At 43.2% G+C, this 24,718-nt stretch overlaps 1 protein-coding gene across 1 annotated transcript in view; it reads left to right on the forward strand.

Moving 5' to 3' along the window:
• The window catches only part of kcnh5b (potassium voltage-gated channel, subfamily H (eag-related), member 5b), an 84,029-nt gene that overhangs the window by 20,226 nt on the left and 39,085 nt on the right, over positions 1–24,718 (forward strand). Inside the window, exons 5-8 of the mRNA XM_033987799.1 lie at positions 3,009–3,124; positions 3,849–4,241; positions 6,338–6,495; positions 8,328–8,599. Of these exons, the coding sequence (XP_033843690.1) occupies positions 3,009–3,124; positions 3,849–4,241; positions 6,338–6,495; positions 8,328–8,599 (939 nt within the window). The remainder of the gene's footprint in view (positions 1–3,008; positions 3,125–3,848; positions 4,242–6,337; positions 6,496–8,327; positions 8,600–24,718) is intronic.

The following is a 24,718-nucleotide window of genomic DNA, read 5'->3' on the forward strand; positions in this document are numbered from 1 at the left end:
TTCACTCTCCTCATCTCTCACTCTCCCTTCTCTACTCCATCCACCTCTCTACCTCTATCTGTCTATCCATCTCTCCCGCTTACCCTTCTTTATTTTCTCTCCCCTTTCTTTGTCACTCTCCCCTCTCTCTCGTTTCCTCCCTCCCTCCTTACTCTCACCTCTTGCTCTTCTCTCTCCTTCCCCACATATCTCCCACTCTTCCTTCTACCCTCTTTCTCCATCACTTTCTCTCTCCACATAATCTCCCATCTCTCCCTCTTTCTCCCCCCTCCTCCCCGCTCCCTACCTCTCTCCCTCCTCCCCTCTTTTTGTTTCACTTCTCTTCCCCCCACCCTCTCTCCCTCTCTCTTACTTCTCTTCATCCCCTCTTTCCTCTCTCTTCCTCTCCACTTCTCTCTCCCTCCTTACTCCGCTCATGCTCTCCTCTCCTCCTCTTTCGCCCCTGGTGCATTATGGGTCACATATAGAGGGATATAAGTTTAAAATGGCTGCACGCTTCAGTGGAGGTGAAGAGAACTCCACTCCGGGCTCAGAGCACAGAAAGCCCCTGATGCCACGTATGAGGTCGTCTATAAGAGGCTTTTTTTTTGGTCAAATAACACTGACGACAGGAATTTACAAAGGTCAGAGAAGAGGAAGTTATTTACCTTTGTCAGGTTAAAGGTTAAAGGTTACGGAATTCTAGGACAGGGGGTATTTTTAATTCTATGGGGTATTCGCTGCTAACACATAACACATTTACATCACCATGTTACTGTTTATCGTTTTCAAAATGCTATACCATCTGTTTGCTCTTTGTGCTAAGTCACTCCTCCTTCAGAGCACTATCACAACACAATCAGCTGCGTCCCACAAATGAAACTACTGCACATCACATCAGGTTTGTCAAGTTGTAGTGTACAGTTTTGTATCATGCTTTTGTTTATTTATGGAGAATTGTCGTGTGGGAGCGTGGGTGCAGCTTGTGGGCGGAGCCTCGTACAGGCTCGTGCAGGTAACTGTAAAGAGGGTTTGAATAGGGCCTGCGAGTGATTACTCAAATATACATGGATTACATCTAAAACCTCTTCAGACTTAATGTTTTTAATGAGGGAACAATGTTAGAACATGGAGAAAAATCCATTTCGCTAAAATATATTTAACACAACAATATTTAAGATTCTGATAAAAATCTGGTTGAACACGGGCAGCAACATAACATAAATTGCTAATCTCTTGCAATACTTTTCCATAAAAACCTGTAATATTGTAAAAACATCAAATCCATGTCCTGCTGTGCTTTATGTGGTAAGTTTTTTTGTCGATTTTGCAAAGTTTAAATCTAAATATATGTCTGAATCTTCTTTTTTACAGAGGTCTTTGTTAAACACACCCCCTGTGGAGTCTGGTTTTGCACATAAGGCATTTCCATCACATTTACTATAGCCTTACATGTGTTTGCTGTCTGTGCATCGCTAACACTGTGCTCACGTAAGCTAACCTATCACCTCTACATGTTTCTCTTACATAATCCACTTTTGTTCATCTAAAGGCTTCACTACGCAGCAGTTTGAGCTGTAAATATGACAACAAAAGTGTGAAAGACAGTTACGCTCCTGGAAAATGGCTTAAACTGTAGGAAGAGCTAAAAATATCATAATTATACATAGCGAGAGACGAGGCTAAAACATGTGAGGGACCATCTGAATTTTGGTTATGTGTACTACAAAGTTCTATTTTTAGACAAATCAGTAGAATTTGAACATAATGATCTCAAATTGCAGGGGAAAAAACTATTACAATGTAAAATAATCTGCCTATTTTTAAGGCTTCTTATTTTTGGTTTATAGGCACCATTTTGAGGACTTTTCTCCATTCAAAAGACAGAATCACAATCACACTTAACAAACACCTTAACATAAATCAGATGTGTGAAGTGTCTTGCCAAAAGACACAACATCAGTATATAACAAAGTGGAACTAGCAACCAGCCACTGTCAACACATTTAGATCAAACAGGAGATTTGTATTTGTGCAAAACTATTTATATAAATGTATTCATATTTTATGCAGTAGTTTCATTAGTGGGATGCAAACTGACTGCTGTGTGATAGCGCTCTGAAGGGGGAGTGACTTATCGTGGAGAGCAAATGGAGGTTAAAATGAAACTGAAACTTATTAAACGTGTAATACATTGTTTTGGGTGAATACAGCATTTTCTAAACAATAAACACAGTGATGTAAATAAAGTCAAATACCCTCCTCTTTAATACCTCATAGAAGTAAACACACCCTCTTTAATACTCCATAGAAGTCAAATACCGCCTCTTTAATACCCCATAGAAGTAAATACACCCTCTTTAATACCCCATAAAAGTAAATACCTCCTTTTTAATACCCCAGAGAAGTAAATACACCCTCTTTAATACCCCATAGAAGTAAATACCTCCTCTTTAATACCCCATAGAAGTAAATACACCCTCTTTAATACCCCATAGAAGTACATACACCCTCTTTAATACCCCATAGAAGTAAATACACCCTCTTTAATACCCCATAGAAGTAAATACACCCTCTTTAATACTCCATAGAAGTAAATACACCCTCTTTAATACCCCATAAAAGTAAAATACCCTCCTCTTTTACCTCATAGAAGTGTATTACAACAGTGGCTCAGTTGGTAGAGTGTTGGTTAACTGATCTGAAGGTTTGTGGTCCGAATCCCACTTTTGACATAAACCTCACTGGTTGAGTGGTCAGATCCACTGGCCCACAGGTTGACGGTGCGATCCCAGCTCCACAGATGATGTTGTTGTGTCTTTGGGCAAGTGTCTGTGTGCACTGGTGTGTGTGTGTGTGTGTATGTGTGTGTGTGTATGTGTGTGTGTGAGTAGTTGCTTGATGTAAAGTGCTTTGAGCCTTGAAGGTGGAAAGACGCTCCAGGCTGGATGAAGTTTGTTCGTTGTATCTGGTTTTGTAGTTATCTTTTATTTATACATTTTAAAGTGATTATGTTGTTCTTTCTCCAGGCTGGACAAAGTTTGCCCGCCTCACCCGCGCTCTGACCACAAACAGGAACAGTTTGCAGCAGCTGGCGCCCCCTCTGAGCAAACACGAGTGCCACAAGCAGAGCCGACTCGCTGAGGTAAAGCAACCATTATAACCATTATAGTCCAGAGAGAAGCCAGACTGAAATACTGGAATTAACGAGTAATAAACCTTTGGAGATGTTACAGACTAATAATGCAGGATTCCTCAAACGTGTAAATGAAACAAAACGCAACTTCAGATATGTTTTTGAGGAGGTAACAACATTATAACAAGGCTTAAAGATAACGTTCAAATGACTTAAAACATATTTAAAACTGATATTTGGACAGTTGATACATGTTTCCTTCAGATTTTAAGTTTGTTTACATTAGTAAGTTGGACCAAAATGGTGCGAAAAAAACAGCTTTGGACAGCAAATTATGAAAATAGTGTCGACCTGTATGATTTTGTCTTAAAGTTCTGCTTTTACAATACACTTTTAGAAAAAAAGTTTGAATCAGATGACTTAAGTTCCCCAGTAGTTCCAACTGAATAATCACAATGAAGAATCATATTAAACATAATGTGGTAAACTGTATATAAATAAATACAATGGAACACTAAACTAGCTGGAGTTGGACCATCTACAGCCCAAATGTGATCGTATGGGCCTAATTTTACATAAAATGAAGCACAAATTCTCCACTAGTTTGAAGAAAAGGTGCACGTCATAAATATTGAGCCTGAAAACATATTGTTAATCTAGCATAGATTAATAAGTAATAGTAAATTAATTGCCTTGACAGGCCTGTCTCTATCTGTCCTCTCCTCCTCTACAGGTTCTGCAGCTGAACTCGGACATCCTGCCTCAGTACAAACAGGAGGCTCCTAAGACCCCTCCTCATATCATCCTTCACTACTGCACCTTTAAGACCACCTGGGACTGGGTCATCCTCATCCTCACATTCTACACGGCCATCATGGTCCCATACAACGTGTCCTTCAAGACCAAGCAGAACAACGTGACCTGGCTGGTTCTGGACAGTGTGGTGGACGTCATCTTTCTAGTGGATATAGTGTTAAACTTCCACACCACGTTTGTAGGACCTGGAGGAGAGGTGATCTCAGACCCAAAGCTCATCCGCATGAACTATCTGAAGACCTGGTTTGTGATAGATCTTCTGTCCTGTCTGCCCTACGACATCATCAACGCCTTCGAGAATGTCGACGAGGTGAGAGAACCTTTTACATAGTGTTTAAAGCTGCACTGTGGAACTTTCCTGAATGGTATCCACCACCTGCTTGTCTCCATGGAGATGTTATTGTTTGCCTAGATAGTTTCTTTTCTGTTTAATGCTTCCCTGGTAAATCCACACTAATGTCTGTCTCAGACTCTGTATTTCTTGAAAGTGTATCAGTCTGGTCCCCTCTCGCTCCATCGTGTCATACAAACATGTCCAATCAGTTCATTGGTCACCCATGAGTTTGAACAAAATCACATTTCCCTCACCTCCAAAGAAAACTGCAGAAATCTGACATGTTTTCCAGTCTCCTGTCATACTTTTCCTTTAAGCAGACATATTTGTTTAGATATGGACGGACGTGATTCACCAGTGACCAGACTCACATCTTCATAAAGTATTGATGAAGTGTGTTTTCTGGATGCCAGGAAAGCTTCCTGCTTGTCTCCATAGAGATGTTATCCCTCTGCCTGGATTGTTTCACAGTATGGCATTAAACTGGATGTATTTAAATGTTTTTATCGCTTAATATTCCTTGAAAAACATGCATCCTTACTGTGAGTGGGGTCACCTCTCCACAGATCTGACATATACATGGGTTTCAGCTTCTTATTTAATGTACCATTTTGAGAAGTTTTTCCCATTCAAAAGACATAATATTTAGTTAAAAATATTTAATTGCTATGACAACTGTCTAATTTTTTATCATTATGAAACCCATGGATAGTGTTAAAATGATACATTTTGGATATATTCACTTACAGGTGTTTTATTGCTCAAAAATATCTTGAAAAACATCCACTCTTATTGTGAGTAGGGTCACCTCTCCCTAGATCTGACCTGTAACTTGGCTTGGTGGCGTCTCCATAGAAATACGTACGTTTTATGCCATTCTGTGTAGCACTGCAGGAAAAGCAACAACATCTCTATGGAGACAAAAACGTGGGTGACCCTCCACTAGAAAAGTTCCATAGTATTTGCACAAAAATCCCTCCATGAAGAGTCTTCATACGGGGACAGGGCGGCACAAGCACGACTCACGAGTTTGAACTGAACCACCAGCCTCATATTTAGAACAGCTTTATCATGACGTGTGTCGTTGGTTTTCTGCTGATGTAAGTAACACTGACACTAAATATGTTTTAATTGGACACGTGGAGACAAAGTTAATTAATTTAAGGTTTTATATGAGCTAAAAACAACCACATGTACAAAGCAGCCATCAAAACTCTGTCCTGGAACAGCACCAGCCACGTGCACCGACAAATCTGCACTAAAGAACAGCTGGTCTCCATGGAGAGTGTGGCTTTGCCTGGAATGTTCCAGAGTGTGGTGCTGTGGCAGAGTGGTTATCCTATCTCCTCCTCTCAGTGAGAAGGTTGTGGGTTAGATTCCAGTCTCTCTTTGTTCCTTCTCTCTCTGAGTTTGAAGTTTTGGCAGCAGACTCTGAGTTTCTTTAAAAAGCTCCTGAACGCGTCACACTTCTCTGCTGTCTCTTAAAACTGGAAAAATATGCACTCCTACACAACTGTCCAAGAACCAGGACTAAACCAGGTCTAAACCAGGTCTAAACCAGGTCTAAACCGGCACTGAACCAGGACTAATCCAAGATTAAACCAGGACTAAATCAGCACTGAACCAGGATTAAACCAGGACTGAACTAGGACTAAAGAAGGATTAAATTAGGACTAAACCAGAACTTAACTAGGTTTTAACTAGGTCTAAACCAGGTCTAAACCAGGACTGAACCAAGTCTAAATCAGGATTAAACCCAGTCTGAATCAGGACTAAACCAGGACTAAAAAGGACTAAATCATGGTTAAACTAGGACAGGACAAGGATTAAACCAGGGCTAAACTAGATATATAAGAAAGGACCGAACCAACCCTAAACTAGAATTAAAAGTTAAAACAGGACTGTATTTGGGACGAACCAGGACTAAACCAAGAGAAAAACAGTAAAGGTGGTCCGGTTGCTCCTTTTGGGTCTTGTGGTCTGGATCAGGACTAAACTCAGTGTAAACCAGGTCTAACCCCAGTCTAAACCAGGTCTAAACCTGTTCTAAACCCGGTCTCTCTCCTCTTTAGGGCATCTCCTCCCTATTCAGCTCTCTTAAGGTGGTCCGGTTGCTTCGTTTGGGACGTGTTGCTCGTAAACTGGACCATTATCTGGAGTACGGAGCCGCGGTGCTGGTTCTGCTCGTCTGTGTGTTTGGACTGGTTGCACACTGGCTTGCATGCATCTGGTAAATATTAATAACGCCTTACACTGTACCACATACTTCTGTAGCTACAGCTGTCCTGGGGCAGACTGATGAGAGTAAGTCTATCAATCTACACCGTTGGCCCTTCCCACCACCACCAACACTCATGCACCACATTCATACTAAGCAATGTGGAGGAAGTGTCTTGTCACGTGAGTAACCACGGAGCCACTGTCGCCTCCATATTGTCTATAAACAAACCTAGTCTAAAGCAGGTCTAAAGTAGGACTAAAGTAGGTCTAAAGTAGGTCTAAAGTAGGTCTAAAGCAGGTCTAAAGCAGGACTAAAGCAGGTCTAAAGTAGGTCTAAAGTAGGTCTAAAGTAGGTCTAAAGCAGGTCTAAAGCAGGACTAAAGCAGGTCTAAAGTAGGTCTAAAGTAGGCCTAAACCAGGTCTAAAGCAGGTCTAAAGCAGGACTAAACCAGGTCTAAAGAAGGACTAAAGCAGGTCTAAAGCAGGTCTAAAGCAGGACTAAAGCAGGACTAAAGCAGGTCTAAAGCAGGACTAAAGCAGGACTAAGGCAGGACTAAAGCAGGACTAAAGCAGGTCTAAAGCAGGTCTAAAGCAGGACTAAAGCAGGACTAAACCAGGTCTAAAGAAGGACTAAAGCAGGTCTAAAGCAGGTCTAAAGCAGGTCTAAAGCAGGACTAAACCAGGTCTAAAGCAGGACTAAAGCAGGACTAAAGCAGGACTAAAGCAGGACTAAAGCAGGACTAAAGCAGGACTAAAGCAGGACTAAAGCAGGTCTAAAGCAGGACTAAAGCAGGACTAAAGCAGGACTAAAGCAGGACTAAAGCAGGTCTAAAGCAGGACTAAAGCAGGACTAAAGCAGGACTAAAGCAGGTCTAAAGCAGGTCTAAAGCAGGACTAAAGCAGGACTAAACCAGGACTAAAGCAGGACTAAACCAGGACTAAAGCAGGTCTAAAGCAGGACTAAAGCAGGACTAAAGCAGGACTAAAGCAGGTCTAAAGCAGGTCTAAAGCAGGTCTACGACATTTATTTTGAAGTAACCCTTCATTATTTGTTCCTAACCCCACCTCTGCTTTATTATAATGCACTGTGTTGTATTTTCATATCTCGAGGCTGTTCGGGCTTGTCTTAAATTCTCCTGATGTTTCTAAATGACTCTCGGTGTGAGACAGCATCTGCTCAGTTTTATTTCACACTCAGCGATATGCTAATGTGGCTAATGCTAATGTGCTAATGCTATTGTACACAGAGGCCTGGAGCAGCTGTCAGAGCTCTGTCTCATCAAACTGTGAGATTACATTAGATTAAAGACGGGGTATTATGCAAAATCAGTGTTTTTTTTGTGTTTTTTTTTTACTTTCTTCTATGTTACAGTGTTGTTCCCTCATCAAAAACATGCGAGAGGTTTTAGATGTCATCCTTGCACGTTTGAATTATCTAGAGATTTCTCCCTTTCTCCATAAATATCTAAAAAAACATACACAAGAGTCATACTGTTAAACAAAAAGGATGGAACGAAACAACACAACATTTCAATATAATGTAGTATAAATAAATTGTGCAGTTTAGTTCACAATTTTGGCCTTATGTTTTTTATTTATTTAAAATATTTACTGTAACTGTAGCCAATTTTTCAAGAGATGCAACTCACCAGGGCTTAAAATATTCCTCCTCCAAAGCACAAGCTCTTTTTTTCCATGTGCACAATCTAGTGTAGTTTTATCTTGTGCCATTTCTGTTAATTAAATATATATTATACTTAAATCAAACCTATTCTGCAAACTGGACTTTTCACTTTTTACTGTTCTCGAGTTACACGTCCCCTCCTCTCTCCTCTTTTGCAGGTACAGTATCGGGGACTACGAGGTGATCGATGAGATGACCAACAGCATAAAGTCGGACAGTTGGTTGTACCAGCTGGCCCTGAGTATGGGCTCTCCGTACAGGTTTAACAGCAGTGGATCTGGGAGGTGGGAGGGAGGTCCCGGGAAACACTCTCTGTACATCACCTCCCTGTACTTCACCATGACCAGCCTGACCACCATCGGCTTTGGAAACATCGCCCCAACCACCGACGGAGAAAAGATCTTCTCCGTCGCCATGATGATGGTCGGATGTGAGTAAAGCTACGCTGTGGAGCTTTTTCTGGCGTTTCTGGGTTTGTCGCCTGTTTGTCTCCATGGAGATGTTAGTGCGTAGGCTAGAATATTCCACAGTATATATATATATATATATATAGTTTAGTATAGTAAAGTATTGCAAAATGCCATACTGTGGAACATTCCAGGCAAAGCAGTAACATCTCCATGGAGACAAGCAAGTGACAAACTGCCCACCATAAACGTTACATAAAATATGCTACTTTTATGTTGTTATGTGTTCCCTCATTATCTTACTAAAAACGTGTTTAACAGCACAAATCAGCTCACCTGTTGCTTCCAGTTAAATCAGTTTCTTCTGGCTCGATTGTGTTAAAATGAAGCTTAGATTAAAGTCTAACTTGAGTAACAAAGCTTCAGACAGAGCAGTGCCTACAGTTAGCATCACACCTCCAGGGACTGTTGATAACATTAGCTGCAATCAATTATGAAGGTGTTTTAATCTACTTCTAGATGACAGTGCAAAGTCTAATTTGGCTTTTACAATCTGCTTTATTCTTATAAACGTCTGAGAGTCTGAGGTTTAGGTCGTGTCAAACTCGTTGACTTTCGTCCCTGTTCATGTGCGGTTTGTGGATAAGCTCAGCTCTGGTGGTTGAGTTCTTATGTAACTGAGGGAGTCTCATTCATTATTAAAGAGTCTAGAGCGACTCTAACCACAGGATCCTGGGACATTCACCAAAACACTGGCAGGAAAACCAAAAGAGAGCAGATATTTAAGGAGCCACCATCTTAGAGCCGGAGCAGTGGGATGGAGATAGTCTTTGGTGCTCCTCAGTCTGTTTGTTGTATTGGGCTCATGTGATCTAGGCGCTTTGTGCGTTTGTGGAGAGAAAGATGTCAGCTTTTCTCTCAACTGGATTTAACTCAAGTTTGATTCTTCAGCTTGTTCTGCTGTTGTGGCACTTCAGCCATCAGTGTGAAGTGCTCGTCTGAAGGATTCTTTCTGTAGCTTTCCGTTGTAATGTTGTTCAGTTATCGAAAACATACCTGCAGTGGTTTTAGATGTCATCCGTGCATGTTTGAGTATTTTAGGTTAGCTGTAAGATTCTGTGCAATGCTCCGCCCACAAGCCTGTGTCCCCTACTCTCCCACACGACAATTCTCTGTAAATAAACAAAAACATGACACAGCAACTTGGGAAACCTGATGTGATGAGCAGTGGTTTTGTTAGTGAGATGCAGCTGATTGTGTTGTGATTGCGGTCTGAAGGGGGAGTGACTCAGTGCGGAGAGTAAAGGGATGGGGAACTCAAAACTGAAACTGAAACTTATTAAATATGTTAATATGACCTCCTCTTTAAACAGAAGAGTTTGAGTTCAGTCTCTGGTTAAAACATGAACCACTAAAGAAACACATCAGTGTTCACAGAACCAGAGACAGGACCAGAGACAGGACCAGAGACAGGACCAGAGACAGGACCAGAGACAGGACCAGAGACAGGAGCAGAGACAGGTCCAGAGACAGGACCAGAGACAGGACCAGAGACAGGACCAGAGACAGGACCAAAGACAGGAGCAGAGACAGAACCAGAGACAGGAGCAGAGACAGGTCCAGAGACAGGAGCAGAGACAGGAGCAGAGACAGGTCCAGAGACAGGACCAGAGACAGGTCCAGAGACAGGACCAGAGACAGGACCAGAGACAGGTCCAGAGACAGGTCCAGAGACAGGAGCAGAGGCAGGAGCAGAGACAGGAGCAGAGACAGGACCAGAGACAGGACATTGGAGCCTGCAGTCTGCTCTGTAATACTAACTCTAGGCTGTGGAGACAAAGTCATGGCCACATATTTCTGCTGTCACTTTGTCCCTGAAAACTCAGACTGTACAAACTAATGTAACCTGTGAATGAACTGAGCCCCAAGGAGACAGAGGAGCAGAGCCAGAGGAGCAGAGCCAGAGGAGCAGAGCCAGAGGAGCAGAGCCAGAGGAGCAGAGGAGCAGAGCCAGAGGAGCAGAGTCAGAGGAGCAGAGCCAGAGGAGCAGAACCAGAGGAGCAGAACCAGAGGAGCAGAGTCAGAGGAGCAGAGTCAGAGGAGCAGAGCCAGAGGAGCAGAGCCAGAGGAGCAGAGTTAGAGGAGCAGAGTTAGAGGAGCAGAGCCAGAGGAGCAGAGTCAGCAATGATGATCTTGAGCTGTATCAGAAGTAAAAGACACATAGACTAGTTTACACACATGGACCACTATGAACCTACTGCACTCTGAGGGAGTACACACATATAACACACATGAGAATATATTTAATTTTAATAATGTTGAAAATCACATTCCATTGTCTAAATAATAAATTGTCATCGTGGCATCAGAATCAGTATTGAGTAATGAGTCTATTTCTTAGTACCAAAGTCGAGTTTGAAATGTCAGTATCATGACAACCCCAGTCCAAATGAGCTGTAAACCCTAATTCTAAGTTTCATCTGAGCCTCTTTCCCTTCGTCCTGGTCCCGACAGCAGAGGGAGTCTGGTTAAATTATTCATGATATTTTTGATGCTTGAGCTGCTCCGAGTTCTGCTCCTCGTCTCTTTAACTTGTCTGACAAAATCAACCTGGAACAGACCCTGACGAGTTTAATATGAGCACATAAGAGCTATGAAGAGGGAGAGAGGGAGGAGAGAGGGAGGAGAGAGGGGGGAGAGAGGGGGGAGAGAGGGAGGAGAGGAGAGGGAGAGAGGAGAGAGGGAGGAGAGAGGGAGGGAGGGAGAGGAGAGGAGAGAGGGAGGAGAGGGAGGAGAGAGAGAGGGAGGAGAGAGGGAGGAGAGAGGGGGGCGCGCGGAGAGGGAGGAGAGAGAGAGAGGGAGGAGAGGGAGGAGAGAGGGAGGAGAGAGGGGGAGTGTGAGGAGAGGAGAGAGGGAGGAGAGAGAGGAGAGGGAGGAGAGGAGAGAGGGAGGAGAGAGGGGGGAGAGAGGAGAGAGAGAGGGAGGAGAGAGGGGGGAGAGAGGAGAGAGAGAGGGAGGAGAGAGGAGAGGGAGGAGAGAGGGAGGAGAGAGGGAGGAGAGAGGGAGGAGAGAGAGAGGAGAGGGAGGAGAGAGAGAGGGAGGAGAGAGGAGAGGGAGGAGAGAGGGAGGAGAGAAAGAGAAGAGGGAGGAGTGAGAGAAGAGGGAGGAGAGAGAGAGGAGAGGGAGGAGAGAGGAGAGAGGGAGGAGAGATGAAGGAGAGAGGGAGGAGAGGGAGGAGAGGGAGGAGAGAGGGGGAGAGTTGATTCTCTGAGCAGACAGTCCCCTGTACATCCTTGAATCCATAAGTCTCTGCAATGGGGCCATAGGGCGTGACAAACCCCCGTCCTCATTTGGAACGTCCAACTGCAGACACTCATCTGAAGCATGTGTCTCTCAAACGCAGAAGACGTCTCCTCTGGATCATTCAGAACAAATATAAGCAGACATGTTTGTTTTGACCCGAACACAGCATGTGTCTCTCTGATTGGTTGATCCATCCAAGAGGGATGAGGGAGGGAGAGACAGAGGGAGAGACAGAGGGAGAGACAGAGGGAGAGACGGACAGAGGGGAGAGATAGGTCTGGGAATTAATCTAATTTTAAGATTGAGATTTAAAAAAAAAAAAAATCAAATAGAAAAATCCAAATTGATCAATATGAGGAGAGAGAGGGAGAAGAGAGGGAGAGGGGCAGGAATAGAAAGGGAGAAAGAGAGGAAAGGAGAAACATATGGATAGGGAATACCATATAACTTAAGCTTATATTAGTATGCATTATCCAGGCTACTGCAGTCGTATTTGTATTAGTAGTAGTAGTAGTAGTATTAGTAATAAGAGTTATTAGTAAGTAAGTACTTGATAGTTGGTTAGTGGTAGATGTTGCAGTAATAGTAAGTAGTAGTAGTAGTTGTTGGAGTGTTAGGGTAGTATTATAGTATATAGTATTATAATAGTAAAATGGTGGAAGTTGCAGTAGAATACAGCGTTGTGATTGGCTGATATTTTTAGCTGATACAGTACAGGACCGTGCCACCATCTGTTGGGACATGTTAGTTATTTCATTAAGCACAGATCTGTAAAGCTGTTTCTGAGTCAAACCCAAAACAGGCGTCCATTACAAACCCGCTGGAGCCCTGCGGAGAATACTGTGAAAGTGTCTCTTAATGATTCCCCTGTGGTGATAATGACATGTGACCACAGGGGGGCAAAACGCAGCTCCGTACACACACCTCCATCTGTTCTCATGTTAGAGTTAAACACGGCAATTAGCAAAGCCCAAAGTCTGCAGTTGGTAAGTGATATATTGGTCAATTTGTGAGCTAAGTGTCCCTGTGTGTCAGATGCCCTCCCCGTGTTTCTATGGGGTCTTATTCTGTGTTAAAGCTGCTGGGGAGGACATCTGACAGACGCATATAAGAGGTTGGGAGGGCATCTGACACACAGGAGGTGCAGGTGTATTTTTTATAATGAGCTCTGTCTCTCGGCTGCGCTCTGACCTCTGAACTTTGACCTTTTCAGCTCCAGTTGACTTCACTCTGCTCAAACTTTTCTCCTTTAACAACCTGAAATGTAGTGAGGTGAACAGTGTTTTCTGCTACGGGGGGACACATACAGTGGACACGGAAAGTATTCAGACCCCCTTCAGTTTTTCACTTTTTGTTATATTGCAGCCATTTGTTAAAATCATTTAAGTTCATTTTTTCCTCGTTAATGTCCTCACAGCACCCCATATTGACAGAGAAACACAAAATTGTTGAAATTTTTGCAGAATTATTAAAAAAGAAAAACTGAAATATCACACGGACATAAGTATTCAGACCCTTTGCTCAGTATTTAGTAGAAGCCCCTTTTGAGATAATACAGCCATGAGTCTTTTTGGGAATGATGCAACAAGTTTTTCACACTGGATTTGGGGATCCTCTGCCATCCCTCGTTGCAGGTCCTCTCCAGTTCTCTCAGATTGGATGGTGAACATTGGTGGACAGACATTTTCAGGTCTCTCCAGAGATGCTCAATTGGGTTTAAGTCAGGGCTCTGGTTGGACCATTCAGTCATGGACTTGTCCTGAAGCCACTCCTTCTTTATTTTAGCTGTGTGCTTAGCGTCATTGTTTTGTTGGGAGGTGAACCTTCGGCCCAGCCTGAGGTGTTGAGCACTACGGAGAAAGTTTCCGTCCAGGATATCCCTGTACTTGACCATATTCATTTTTCCTTCGATTGCAACCAGTCATCTTGTCCCTGCAGATGAAAAACACCCCACAGCACGATCCGCCACCACCATGCTTCACTGTTGGGACTGTATTGGACAGATGATGAACAATGCCTGGTTTTCTCCACACATACCGCTTAGAATTAAGGCCAAAAAGTTCTATCTTGGTCTCATCAGACCAGAGAATCTTATTGCTCACCATCTTGGAGTCCTTCAAGTGTTTTTTTTTTTTAACAAATTCTATGTGGGCTTTCATGTGTCTTCCCCTGAGGAGAGGCTTCCGTCGGGTCACTCTGCCATAAAGCCCTGACTGGTGGAGGGCTGCAGTGATGGTTGACTTTCTAGAACTTTCTCCCATCTCCCGACTGCATCTCTGGAGCTCAGCTACAGTGGGTTTGGGTTCTTCTTTACCTCTCTCACCGAGGCTCTTCTCCCCCGATTGCTCAGTTCCTTTGACCTCATGATTCTCATTTGCTCTGACACTGTGAGCTGACAGGTGTGTGGCCTTCATTAGCAAGTCCAATCAGTTTAATCAAACACAGATGCACTCTGTGTAGGTATAGAACCATCTCAAGGATCATCAGAAGAAATGGACAGCACCCAAGTTAAATATATGAATACATATGGCCGTGTGATATTTCCGGTTTTCTTTTTTAATAATTCTGCACAAAAAAAAACAACAAAAAAATTCTCTGTCAATTTGGGGTGTTTGGGGGTGATTTTAACAAATGAGTGAAAAATTTAAGAGGGTCTGAATACTTTCCGCACTGTATGTCTGGTGAGTCTCTGTGAACTGGGACTCACTGGGACTGGTCTAGACTTGGACTTGGACCCGATCAATGATGACTTGAGCGTGACTTGGACTCCAAAAATCCAGCTTCAATGCCATTCTATGTTTCAGATGGTTACAATAGCCACAGTACTTCACTTTTGTGGCACTGTCTGAACTGTCTGATCACTCTACAGAGGCTCAGATCACTAAAGTCTGCTTCAATCATCAGCTCTTACAGGGCATAACCAGCTCAAACAATGAACTACTACCATGAAAGTGTGAGGGACTGGGAGTGATCAGGATACAGCAGATACAATGCACAGCACCGGGTCACAGCACATGTTCTATCAAACACTCTCCAGCACTACTGCACACTGAGCAAAACATCACACACGCACCAGAGCCATGTCGCTGTTGACGTTGACCAATCAAACGTCAGAACACACGTACACAGCTCCCCACGTGTCCAATCACAGGGCCGTTTACTACTCATCCTGGGTCAGTTTGACAAAGTGCACTGGGAATATGGAGGGTGGGTCTAACAGCCAATCGCACCAGAAATAGATCATTAAACAAAACCTTATCCAGCTCCGAAATCATCACGTTTTATTCCAGGAGTCAAAATTGTCGAGTCAAAAATGGTTTTAATTTCTTGATAACGGACAGACCTACTCCAGACAGTTTTGGGTCACATATTTGATGTATTGTAATTATGTTTATTACTGAACAGTTTTTTTTTAGTCCATGCAGCCTGTAGACTTTTTACTAGTTTACTATTATTTTTTTTATTCTCTTACATATAAACTGTAAGCGATGCAGCCATTATTTTGTTAGATTAGTGTTATGAATGTGTATTTATTTATTTAGACACATATATGGCTAAATATAGTGCAATTTACCTTCAATTACATTTAAAATTGATATTTGCTGTTCATTTAATATTATTGCTCAGACAACATTTTATTTATTAATTTTTTTTTATTTATCCTAGCTAAAATCCTAGCTACACCCGTGCTGGAGAGATCCCTAGATTAGTAAATTTTGCATAATACCCCGTCTATAAGTTCTCCTGAGCAGCCCGCAGTAGGATTATGGCCTGAGCTAGAGTAGATGTGTCGTCCTGGTTCTGCTGGTACTGGCCTGTCGCTGTAATCCTGCTTTATGTGGACATTTATATTTACTATCAAACAGCTTGGACACTCAGACCACTTTGTTCTTCCAGTTCTGAGTTTCATTTGTTAAAAAGCAGAAATTTCACTAAATCTTACTCCCACTAAATGTTCTACTTATAATCCTGGACTTTTCTTAGATGTATTTTAATAGTTTATAACCTGCAGATGGAAATGAGCGTCGGCTAAATCTGGTGTGAAGTATTTGTTCTTTTATGAGGTTAATATGTTAGTACACGCCACATATTACTACAATGTGCAGAGTAAGAGCAGCAGTAATAGTAGCAGTTCCCACAATAATAACAGAATTCATAGTAGTAACAGGGGTAGGGGTAGTAGTAGTAGTAGTAGTAGTAGTAGTAGAAATAATTAGGATCTACATATAGTCTTAATACATTCTTTGTTTACGTTTATCCATAAAATGTACTTCATGGGCACTTTATATCTCATAAATATTTACATTTTGTAGTAATAGTACTTCAGTCTTCACTTTAAAGATACATTATGTAACTTTTCTCATCTCCTAATAAAAACACCTGTAACTGAATAAAAGACAGGGTTACTATGTGAAACCATAGCATTTTGATGGAGACAAAGAGGTGGCGGACCCCCCCGAAAAGTTACATAGTACATCTTTAGCCTGATAAAACAAGATGTCCGCCATCGTCTTCTCTCGTTGGTTTGGTCCTGTCTCCTCTGGCTCTCGTTGCTGTGGTTTCACTTCCTCCTCTGAGATCTTAACATGGTAAATTAAGGTGACTTTTGGTTACTTCAATATTTAGATATTTGTAGTAATAGTACTTGAGACTTCACTTGTGACTGAAAAAACAAAATGTCCACCGTCTCTCTTCCGTCTTCTGTGGTGTTGGGTCCTGTCTCCTCGGGCTCCCAGTGCTGTGGTTTCACGGTCTCCTCTGAGATGTTTAAATGTGATCAGGAGCAGAGCGGAGGAGTGAAGGAGGAGAGTTTTACTTCGAGAAATCTAATCTTGGGCACTTGTGTCATAGAAAAACATCAGAGAGACTGAGCGAATACACTAACGACTTTAGTGAGGTCATAACGAGCTGAGTCTCAAGTTTCACAACGTGCACTAAATCTTTAAACTCTTTATAGAAAAGGACTGAACCAGGACTGAACCAGGACTGAACCAGGACTAAATCAGGACTGAACCAGGACTGAACCAGGACTAAGCCAGGACTGAACCAGGACTAAGCCAGGACTAAACCAAGATTAAACCAGGACTAAACCAGGACTAAACCAAGATTAAACCAGGATTAAACCAGGGTTAAACCACGAAAAACAAGGACTAAGAAGCTCTGTCTCTCCTTTCTTTTTCCCTCCCTCCTTCCCCTCCCTTCACCCCTCTTTAACTTTTCTTTTGTCCCTCTATGCCATCTTTCTCTCTCTCATTTTCTCTCTCGGTCTCCTCCTCCTTTTCTCCTCCATCTGTGTCATTCTCTCTCACCTCTCTCCTCTTTTCCCCTCTTCCCTCCCTCCCTCCCTCCCTTTAATTTCTATTCCTCTTCTCTCTCCCTCCCTACTTCCTCCACCTCACTCCTCTCTGTCCTTTCTTCTGTTTCCCTTTCCTTTTTTCTCTTCTCTTCCCTTTCTCCCCTCTCTTGCTACCTCTTTTCTCTCTTTCTCTAACTCTACCCCCTCGTCTTCCTCTCTCTTTCTCTCCTCCACTCCATCTCTTCCTTCTTTTACCTGTTCTTTTTAACGAGGGAGAGATCATTACAGTTTGACTTCCGTGTGATCTCTGTCACAAACGTTTCACCTGCTTCAGTAATTAGACCACACCGTGTCAGCGATTAGACAGAGCTGAAGTTTTCAAACTCCCACAATGCTCTCTGTTACAGCAGTGTTCTGACTCATTCTCTGGTAGTTTCTCCGGAAATCTCCAAAAGTCAAATCCACAAACGTGTCTCTGATCATTTCTATCAGTGACAAGGTCCATTCTCCCGCTGTATTTATTTAACACCACGTCTACTCTGTGATAAGGGAGGGCACCACACGGATATAAATTCAAGGTTTTGTCATTCGTTACATAACCTGCTGCAGAGGTCTGTTGTCTCGGGACTACAGCAGGTCTATAACCGGTCTACAGCGGGTCCTTTGGTTGGTCCTTGGGGCAGATCTGGTTCAGGTCTAGGATCAGGTCTCACACTCCGACCTTTAGTCTGACTTTGAATCTGAACCAGGAGTTGTTGTGCAGTCCTGGTTTAGTCCTCTGATTCTGGTTCAGAACTGGATGAGTTGTGTTTTTGTCTTGATTTAGTCCTAATATACTTAAGCCCTGGTTTAGTCCTCTTATAGTCCTGGTTTAACTCAGATTCAGTCCAGTTTTTGACCAGTCTTCAACAGAACCAAAATATATTGGAAAACATGTTAATCAATGAGGTATATATTACATGTTGTTTTTTTTTTTCAATTCTTCATAAAAATTTAATCAAAATCACAATTTGAACTGACCCAGCCGGCAGATCTCAAAGGCTGTAATTTTTTAAACACCATCATTTCCTCCATAAACAACTAAATCTCCTGTCTTATTGTGCATAAAAACACTGCTAATCCTGCAGTTTAGATCTGAACAAACATGTTCTGACATGTGATTGTGTTATTCAGTTCAGATGTCAGTCTTTGTGTTCTTTCTTTCCATGTGTACAGTCAGTGTTCAGAACATGTTTTGCCCACATGTTTTGACTGTATGTTTTGAGTGTATCTCTTCACTAAAGGGCCTCAGTCAGGTGTAAATAATCCTGCTCTCTGGACCACAGCTCCAGAGTAATAAGACCTCCAGGGGGGTGCTCCGGTCCCCTGTGCAAGACCAGAGGATCTCGTTCTGGGCTACGGCGTGTAACGAAGTCAGGGAGGACCAGCCGCCTCCACAATCACCTCCACAATCACCTCCACTCACTGTAAACAAGAAGATGTGCACAGATATGAGACTGTTAGGCTGAGCGCACACTCCATCAAAATAAGGACTATACTGGGACTAAACCTGGACTAAACCTGGACTAAATCAGGAATAAAACAGGACTAAACCTGGACTAAATCAGGAATAAATCAGAATTAAACCTGGACTAAAACAGGACTAAATCTTGATTTAGTCCAGGTTTACTTCTGATTTAGTCCAAACAAAATCTGGACTAAATCTGGTCTAAACCTAGTCCAAATCAGTACTAAATCTGGACTAAACTGGGACTAAATCTGGACTAAACTTGAACAAAATCTGGAATAAATCAGAACTAAACCTGGACTAAATCTGGTCTAAATATGATTCAAATCAATACTAAATCTGGACTAAACCTAATGGACAAGAAGAGGTGAACTAGGACTAACCCAGGACTATACTAATACTAAGCCAGAACTAAAGCAGGACTAAACCATGACTAAATTTGGGCTAAATCTGCACTAAACTTGGACTGAATTAGAACTAAATCAGCACTGGAACAGCACCAAACCAAGTCTACATTAGGACTAAACCAAGACTGCACCAATACCTAATCAAGTCTCTTTGCGTCTGCCGCATCCTTCAGTGTCTTTGGGTTAAACCTGTCAGGAGCACTGGACCAGGTCTGAGCCAGGATCCTGGTCAGGAGTACTTCGCTGGAGGATTCGTGTGCACATGTCTGCTCAGATTAGATTATTTTTTTTGTAAAATGCTCATTGTACTGGATACTACTCTTTGTGATGAACAGACAGCTGTATTTTGGACTTTGAGACTCGCAGATGGCTAGTATCTGTCAGTGTGCAATGTTCCGCAGTTGCCATTGAATCTAAAAGTCACCAGTAAAGTGTCAGGCTTCATTCGGGGGCTTCGCTACAGTCTGGATTTTACAAACATTTCTGGTTCAGTTGTTTTTCATTGACTCTGTTTGTCGCTGAGTTAACGTTTCTCTCTCATAAATCAGATTTGATCCCAACCAAGTCTTCTCTCTGAGCTGTAATTGAACAAGCAAAGCAATGGACCCTTTTGATGACGGGCAGAGAAGAGAAGAGGTCAGAGGTCAGAGAGCGAGTAAACTACAGCGCTTTAAAGATTTAAGACCAACTTGACCCCAATATCCCATGTTCGATCACTTTATGTGGTTAAGGTTATGAAGGTAAGGCACTATTTCAGGACTGACAAATACTATATGTTTACATGCTTTGATTTGACTTTGCTCCTATATCCATGTGTGTCAGATGCCCTCCCTTCCTTCCGTACCCGTCCTTCCCTCCTCCTATTCATGCCTTCGTGCTATAAGTAACATTTTACGCAGACTTGTCACTATTCCAAAGATATATTTTGTTTTAAATTGTTAATTGCTATGGCAACACTTGTAATTTTTCCCTGTAAGCCCTGATCTTGATTCTCTGCTGCCGTTCTAATCCTGCAGCATGTTGAATCCAATTTAATCTTCCACAAGCTTAAATGTGTTTAAATATGTTTTATTCAAACATTCAGCTCACAACTGTGGGTTTTAATGTGGAGATAGAAGTAAAAGAGAACTAAACCAGGTCCAAAGCAGGATTAGATTTGGTCCAAATTGAGAGTAAAGCAGGACTAAACCGGGACTAAACCAGGACTAAACCAGGACTAAACCAGGATTAAACCAGGACTAAACAAGGATTAAACCAGGACTAAACCAGGACTAATTTAAAGCATTGGACACGTGGTCTAGACCAGGACTTAATCAGGAGCTCTCTGCTCAGTTCTATTGATTCTCATGTTGATCTTTGACCTTTTAACATTTCAGTGTTTTGTCTTTTGAGCCAATGACCTCAGAGCACCTGTGTCTGGGGATGTCTGCTCAACAGACTGCTTAGATCTAGTTCAATCATCTAGTTTAGTCCCTGGTTTAGTCCCTGGTTTAGTCCCTGGTTTAGTCCCTGGTTTAGTCCCTGGTTTAGTCCCTGGTTTAGTCCCTGGTTTAGTCCTGCTTTAGTCCTGCTTTAGTCCTGCTTTAGTCCTGCTTTAGTCCTGCTTTAGTCCTGCTTTAGTCCTGCTTTAGTCCTGCTTTAGTCCTGCTTTAGTCCTGCTTTAGTCCTGCTTTAGTCCTGTTTTAGTCCTGTTTTAGTCCCGCTTTAGTCCTACTTTAGTCCCGTTTTAGTCCTTGTTTTTCCTTTGCTTTACAGCTGAACCCTGGGGACTTGGTGAATGTAAAATCCATGTATCTGTGTTTGAAACTGAGTCTGAGACCAAATCAGAGCGTCAAATTAACGATAATTCCCTCTGGTATCTACAGAGAGAGATAATAACATTGATTTTAACTCCAAAACAATGAAATGACAAAAGAAAATTAGAGCCTCATTATTAGACACAGAGGTAAAATGGATGTGGGCACAGACTCTCAGCTGGTACAAACACAGTGTGAACAGAGTATGACAGATGTGTGTACACATACTGATACTGAGTGTTTGGACGTGTTTAGTGATTACACAATGTGAAGTCATTTGGAAGACAGTGCATTAGAATAGGACATTTTAAGTAGTCATATGCACAGTAACAAGAGATTCACCTTCAGTCCTGGTTTAGTTCTTCTTTAGCCACGGACTAGTCCTGGTTTTGCCCTAGTTCAGTCCTGGTTCAGATCCAGCTCGTGTCAGGACAGGGAAAGTAACAAAAAGGAACAAAGATGGAAAATGGTAAATTAAGAAGTAATTTAAATAACAGGGATGTTAAGAGTAAACTAAACAGAAGAAAAATATTGAAATATACGATATCTTGCAAGGTTTAAACAAAAAGGTAACTTTAACTAAAACACAAATTTCACAGTAACATAAATCTTGACAAACAAACACAGAGTCAGTACTGATGGCAAAGTGTCTCAAGACAGAGTCACTTCCACTGTAATGACACACTACACATACAAAATGCCAGACTGGTCACACACAGGCCAGCAGCCCCAAACAGGTGTCCTGAATCTCCTTAAATGGTGGGAGGGGGCTGAAGGTGGGCCCCAGGATGGGTCAGGCTGTGACACTGTCCTCACCGCCAAGGCCTCACACAGCCAGGATTATGGAGAAAATAGAAGATTCAGGGACACGCACGCAAAACATAATGGACAAACAAATAACTAACATAACTTAAGGTCTGTAACTGTCCTAACGCTCGGCACAAGAGGGGACCAAAGATACAGAAGTCGGGGGAAGGTTTACAGTGTTTATTTACAAAGTGAAGAACAATCAAACGTGGAACAAGTGGTGAAATGGGAGCAGGGTGTGGGTCATGGTCCAGGAGCAGGGCGTTGGAAACGGAGTCTGAGACAGGGCGGACTGCACCAGCAGAGCTGGGTCTGAGGCAGGAGAGCGGAACGGGTCCAGGGAAGAGGAGCAGGATCTAGTGGAGTGTGTCCAAGTGTCCAATTTTAGCAGAATCAAAAACAAGAGTTGAGCCAAGCGTGAATACCACTGAGGTACACGGACGATCTGGCGCTGAGTGTCAGGTCATGGCTCCTCTTATTCTCCTCAGGTGCGGCTGATTAGAGATTTGCCCCAGGTGTGCACGGGAGGAGCCCAGCTCCACGCCCCAGCTCCACACTCAGACACGTGGCCATAGAACAAAAATACACAAAATACGACAGAACAGACCAGGATCATGACAGTAACAGTCCCGGTTCAGTCCCGGTTCGGTCCCGGTTCGGTCCCGGTTCGGTCCGGCTTTAGTTTCGGTTCAGTCCCAGTTTAGTTCTGGTTTAGTCCCGGTTCAGTCCTGGTTTAGTCCTGGTTTTTGTCCTGTTTGAGTCATGGTTTAGTCCTGGTTAAGTCCTTGTTCAGTCCTTGTTTAGTCCTGGTTCAGTCCTAGTTCAGTCAGGGTTTTGTCCTGGTTTAGTCCTGGTTCAGTCCTGGTTCAGTCCTGGTTCAGTCCTGGTTCAGTCCTGGTTCAGTCCAGGTTTAGGTCCAGGTTTAGTCCAGGTTTAGTCCAGGTTTAGTCCAGGTTTAGTCCAGGTTCAGTCCTGGTTCAGTCCTGGTTCAGTCCTGGTTCAGTCCTGTTTTATTTCTGGTTTAGTCCTGGTTAAGTCCCGGTTCAGTCCTGCTTTAGTTCTGGTTTAGTCCTGGTTCAGTCCAGGTTTAGTCCTGGTTTAGTCCCAGTTTAGGTCTGGTTTAGTCCCAGTTTAGGTCCGGTTTAGTCCCCGTTTAGTTCTACTTTAGTCCTGGTTCAATCCTGATTTAGTCCTGGTTCAGTCCTGGTTCAGTCCTGGTTCCGTCCTGGTTTAGTCCCAGTGAAGTGCCGGTTCAGTCCTGGTTTAATCCCGGTTTCTTCCCTGTTTAGTTCTGGTTCAGTCCTAGTTTAGTCCTAGTTTAGTCCCGGTTCAGTCCTGTTTCAGTCCTGGTTCAGTCCTGGTTCAGTCCTGGTTCGGTCCTGGTTCGGTCCTGGTTCGGTCCTCGTTCAGTCCTGGTTGTGTCTCGGTTCAATCCTTGTTCAGTCCTGCTTTAGTTCTGGTTTAGTCCTGGTTCAGTCCTGGTTCAGTCCTCGTTTATTTCTGGTTTACTCCTGCTTTAGTTCTGGTTTAGTCCCGGTTAAGTCCCGGTTTCGTCCCTGTTTAGTTCAGGTTTAGACTTGGTTCAGTCCTGGTTCAGTCCTGGTTCAGTCCTGGTTCAGTCCTGCTTTAGTTCTGCTTCAGTTCTGGTTTAGTCCTGGTTCAGTCCTGGTTCAGTCCTGGTGTAAGCCTGGTTCAGTTCTGGTTCAGTCCTGGTTCAGTTCTGGTTGAGTGCTGGTTGAGTCCCGCTTTTGTCCCGGTTTAGTTCAGGTTTACACCTGGTTCAGTCCTGATTCAGTCGTGGTTTATTCCTGGTTCAGTCGTGGTTTATTCGTGGTTCAGTCCTGGTTCAGTCGTGGTTCAGTCCTGGTTCAGTCCTGGTTTAGTCCCAGTTTAGGTCCGGTTTAGTCCCGGTTCAGTCCCGGTTTAGTTCTGCTTTAGTCCTAGTTTAGTCCTGGTTCGGTCCTGGTTCGGTCCTCATTCAGTCCTGGTTGTGTCTCGGTTCAATCCTTGTTCAGTCCTGCTTTAGTTCTGGTTTAATCTTGGTTCAGTCCTGGTTTATTTCTGGTTTACTCCTGCTTTAGTTCTGGTTTAGTCCCAGTTCAGTCCCGGTTTCGTCCCTGTTTAGTTCAGGTTTAGTCCTGGTTCAGTCCTGGTTCAGTCCTGGAATAGTCCTTGTTGAGTGCTGGTTTAGTCCTGGTTCAGTCCTGCTTTAGTTCTGGTTCAGTCCTGGTTCAGTCCTAGTTGAGTCTTGGTTCAGTCCTGGTTCAGTCCTGTTGTACTTCTGGTTTAGTCTTGGTTCAGTCCTGGTTCAATCCTAGTTGAGTGCTGGTTGAGTGTTGGTTTAGTCCGGGTTTAGTCCTGGGTCACTCCTGGTTTAGTCCAGGTTTAGTCCTAGTACAGTCCTAGTACAGTCCTGATTCAGTCCGGTTTTAGTTCTGGTTTAGTACTGGCATAGTTCCGCTTTAGTTCTGGTTTCGTCCCTGTTTACTTCAGGTTTAGTCCTGGTTCAGTTCTAGTTGAGTCTTGGTTCAGTCCTGGTTCAGTCCTGGTTTAGTCCTGTTTCAGTCCTGGTTGAGTCCTGGTTGAGTCCTGGTTGAGTCCCGGTTGAGTCCCGGTTGAGTCCTGGTTTCGTCCCAGTTTACACCTGGTTCAGTCCTGGTGTAGGCCTGGTTCAGTCCTTGTTCAGTCCTGGTTCAGTCCTGGGTCAGTCCTGGGTCAGTCCTGGGTCAGTCCTGGTTTAGTTCGGGTTTAGTTCGGGTTTAGTTCGGGTTTAGTTCTGATTTAGTCCTGGTTCAGTCCTGCTTTAGTTCTGATTTAGTCCTGGTTCAGTCCTGCTTTAGTTCTGGTTCAGTCCTGGTTCAGTCCTGGTTGAGTCCTGGTTGAGTCTTGGTTGAGTCCTGGTTAAGTCCTGGTTCAGTCCTGGTTCAGTCCTGGTTCAGAATTGGTTCAGTCCTGGTTCAGTCCTGTTGTACTTCTGGTTTAGTCTTGGTTTAGTCCTAGTTCAGTCCTGGTTCAATTCTGGTTTA

Source organism: Periophthalmus magnuspinnatus, chromosome 22 (genome assembly GCF_009829125.3).
Source record: "Periophthalmus magnuspinnatus isolate fPerMag1 chromosome 22, fPerMag1.2.pri, whole genome shotgun sequence".
Taxonomy (NCBI): domain Eukaryota; kingdom Metazoa; phylum Chordata; class Actinopteri; order Gobiiformes; family Gobiidae; genus Periophthalmus; species Periophthalmus magnuspinnatus.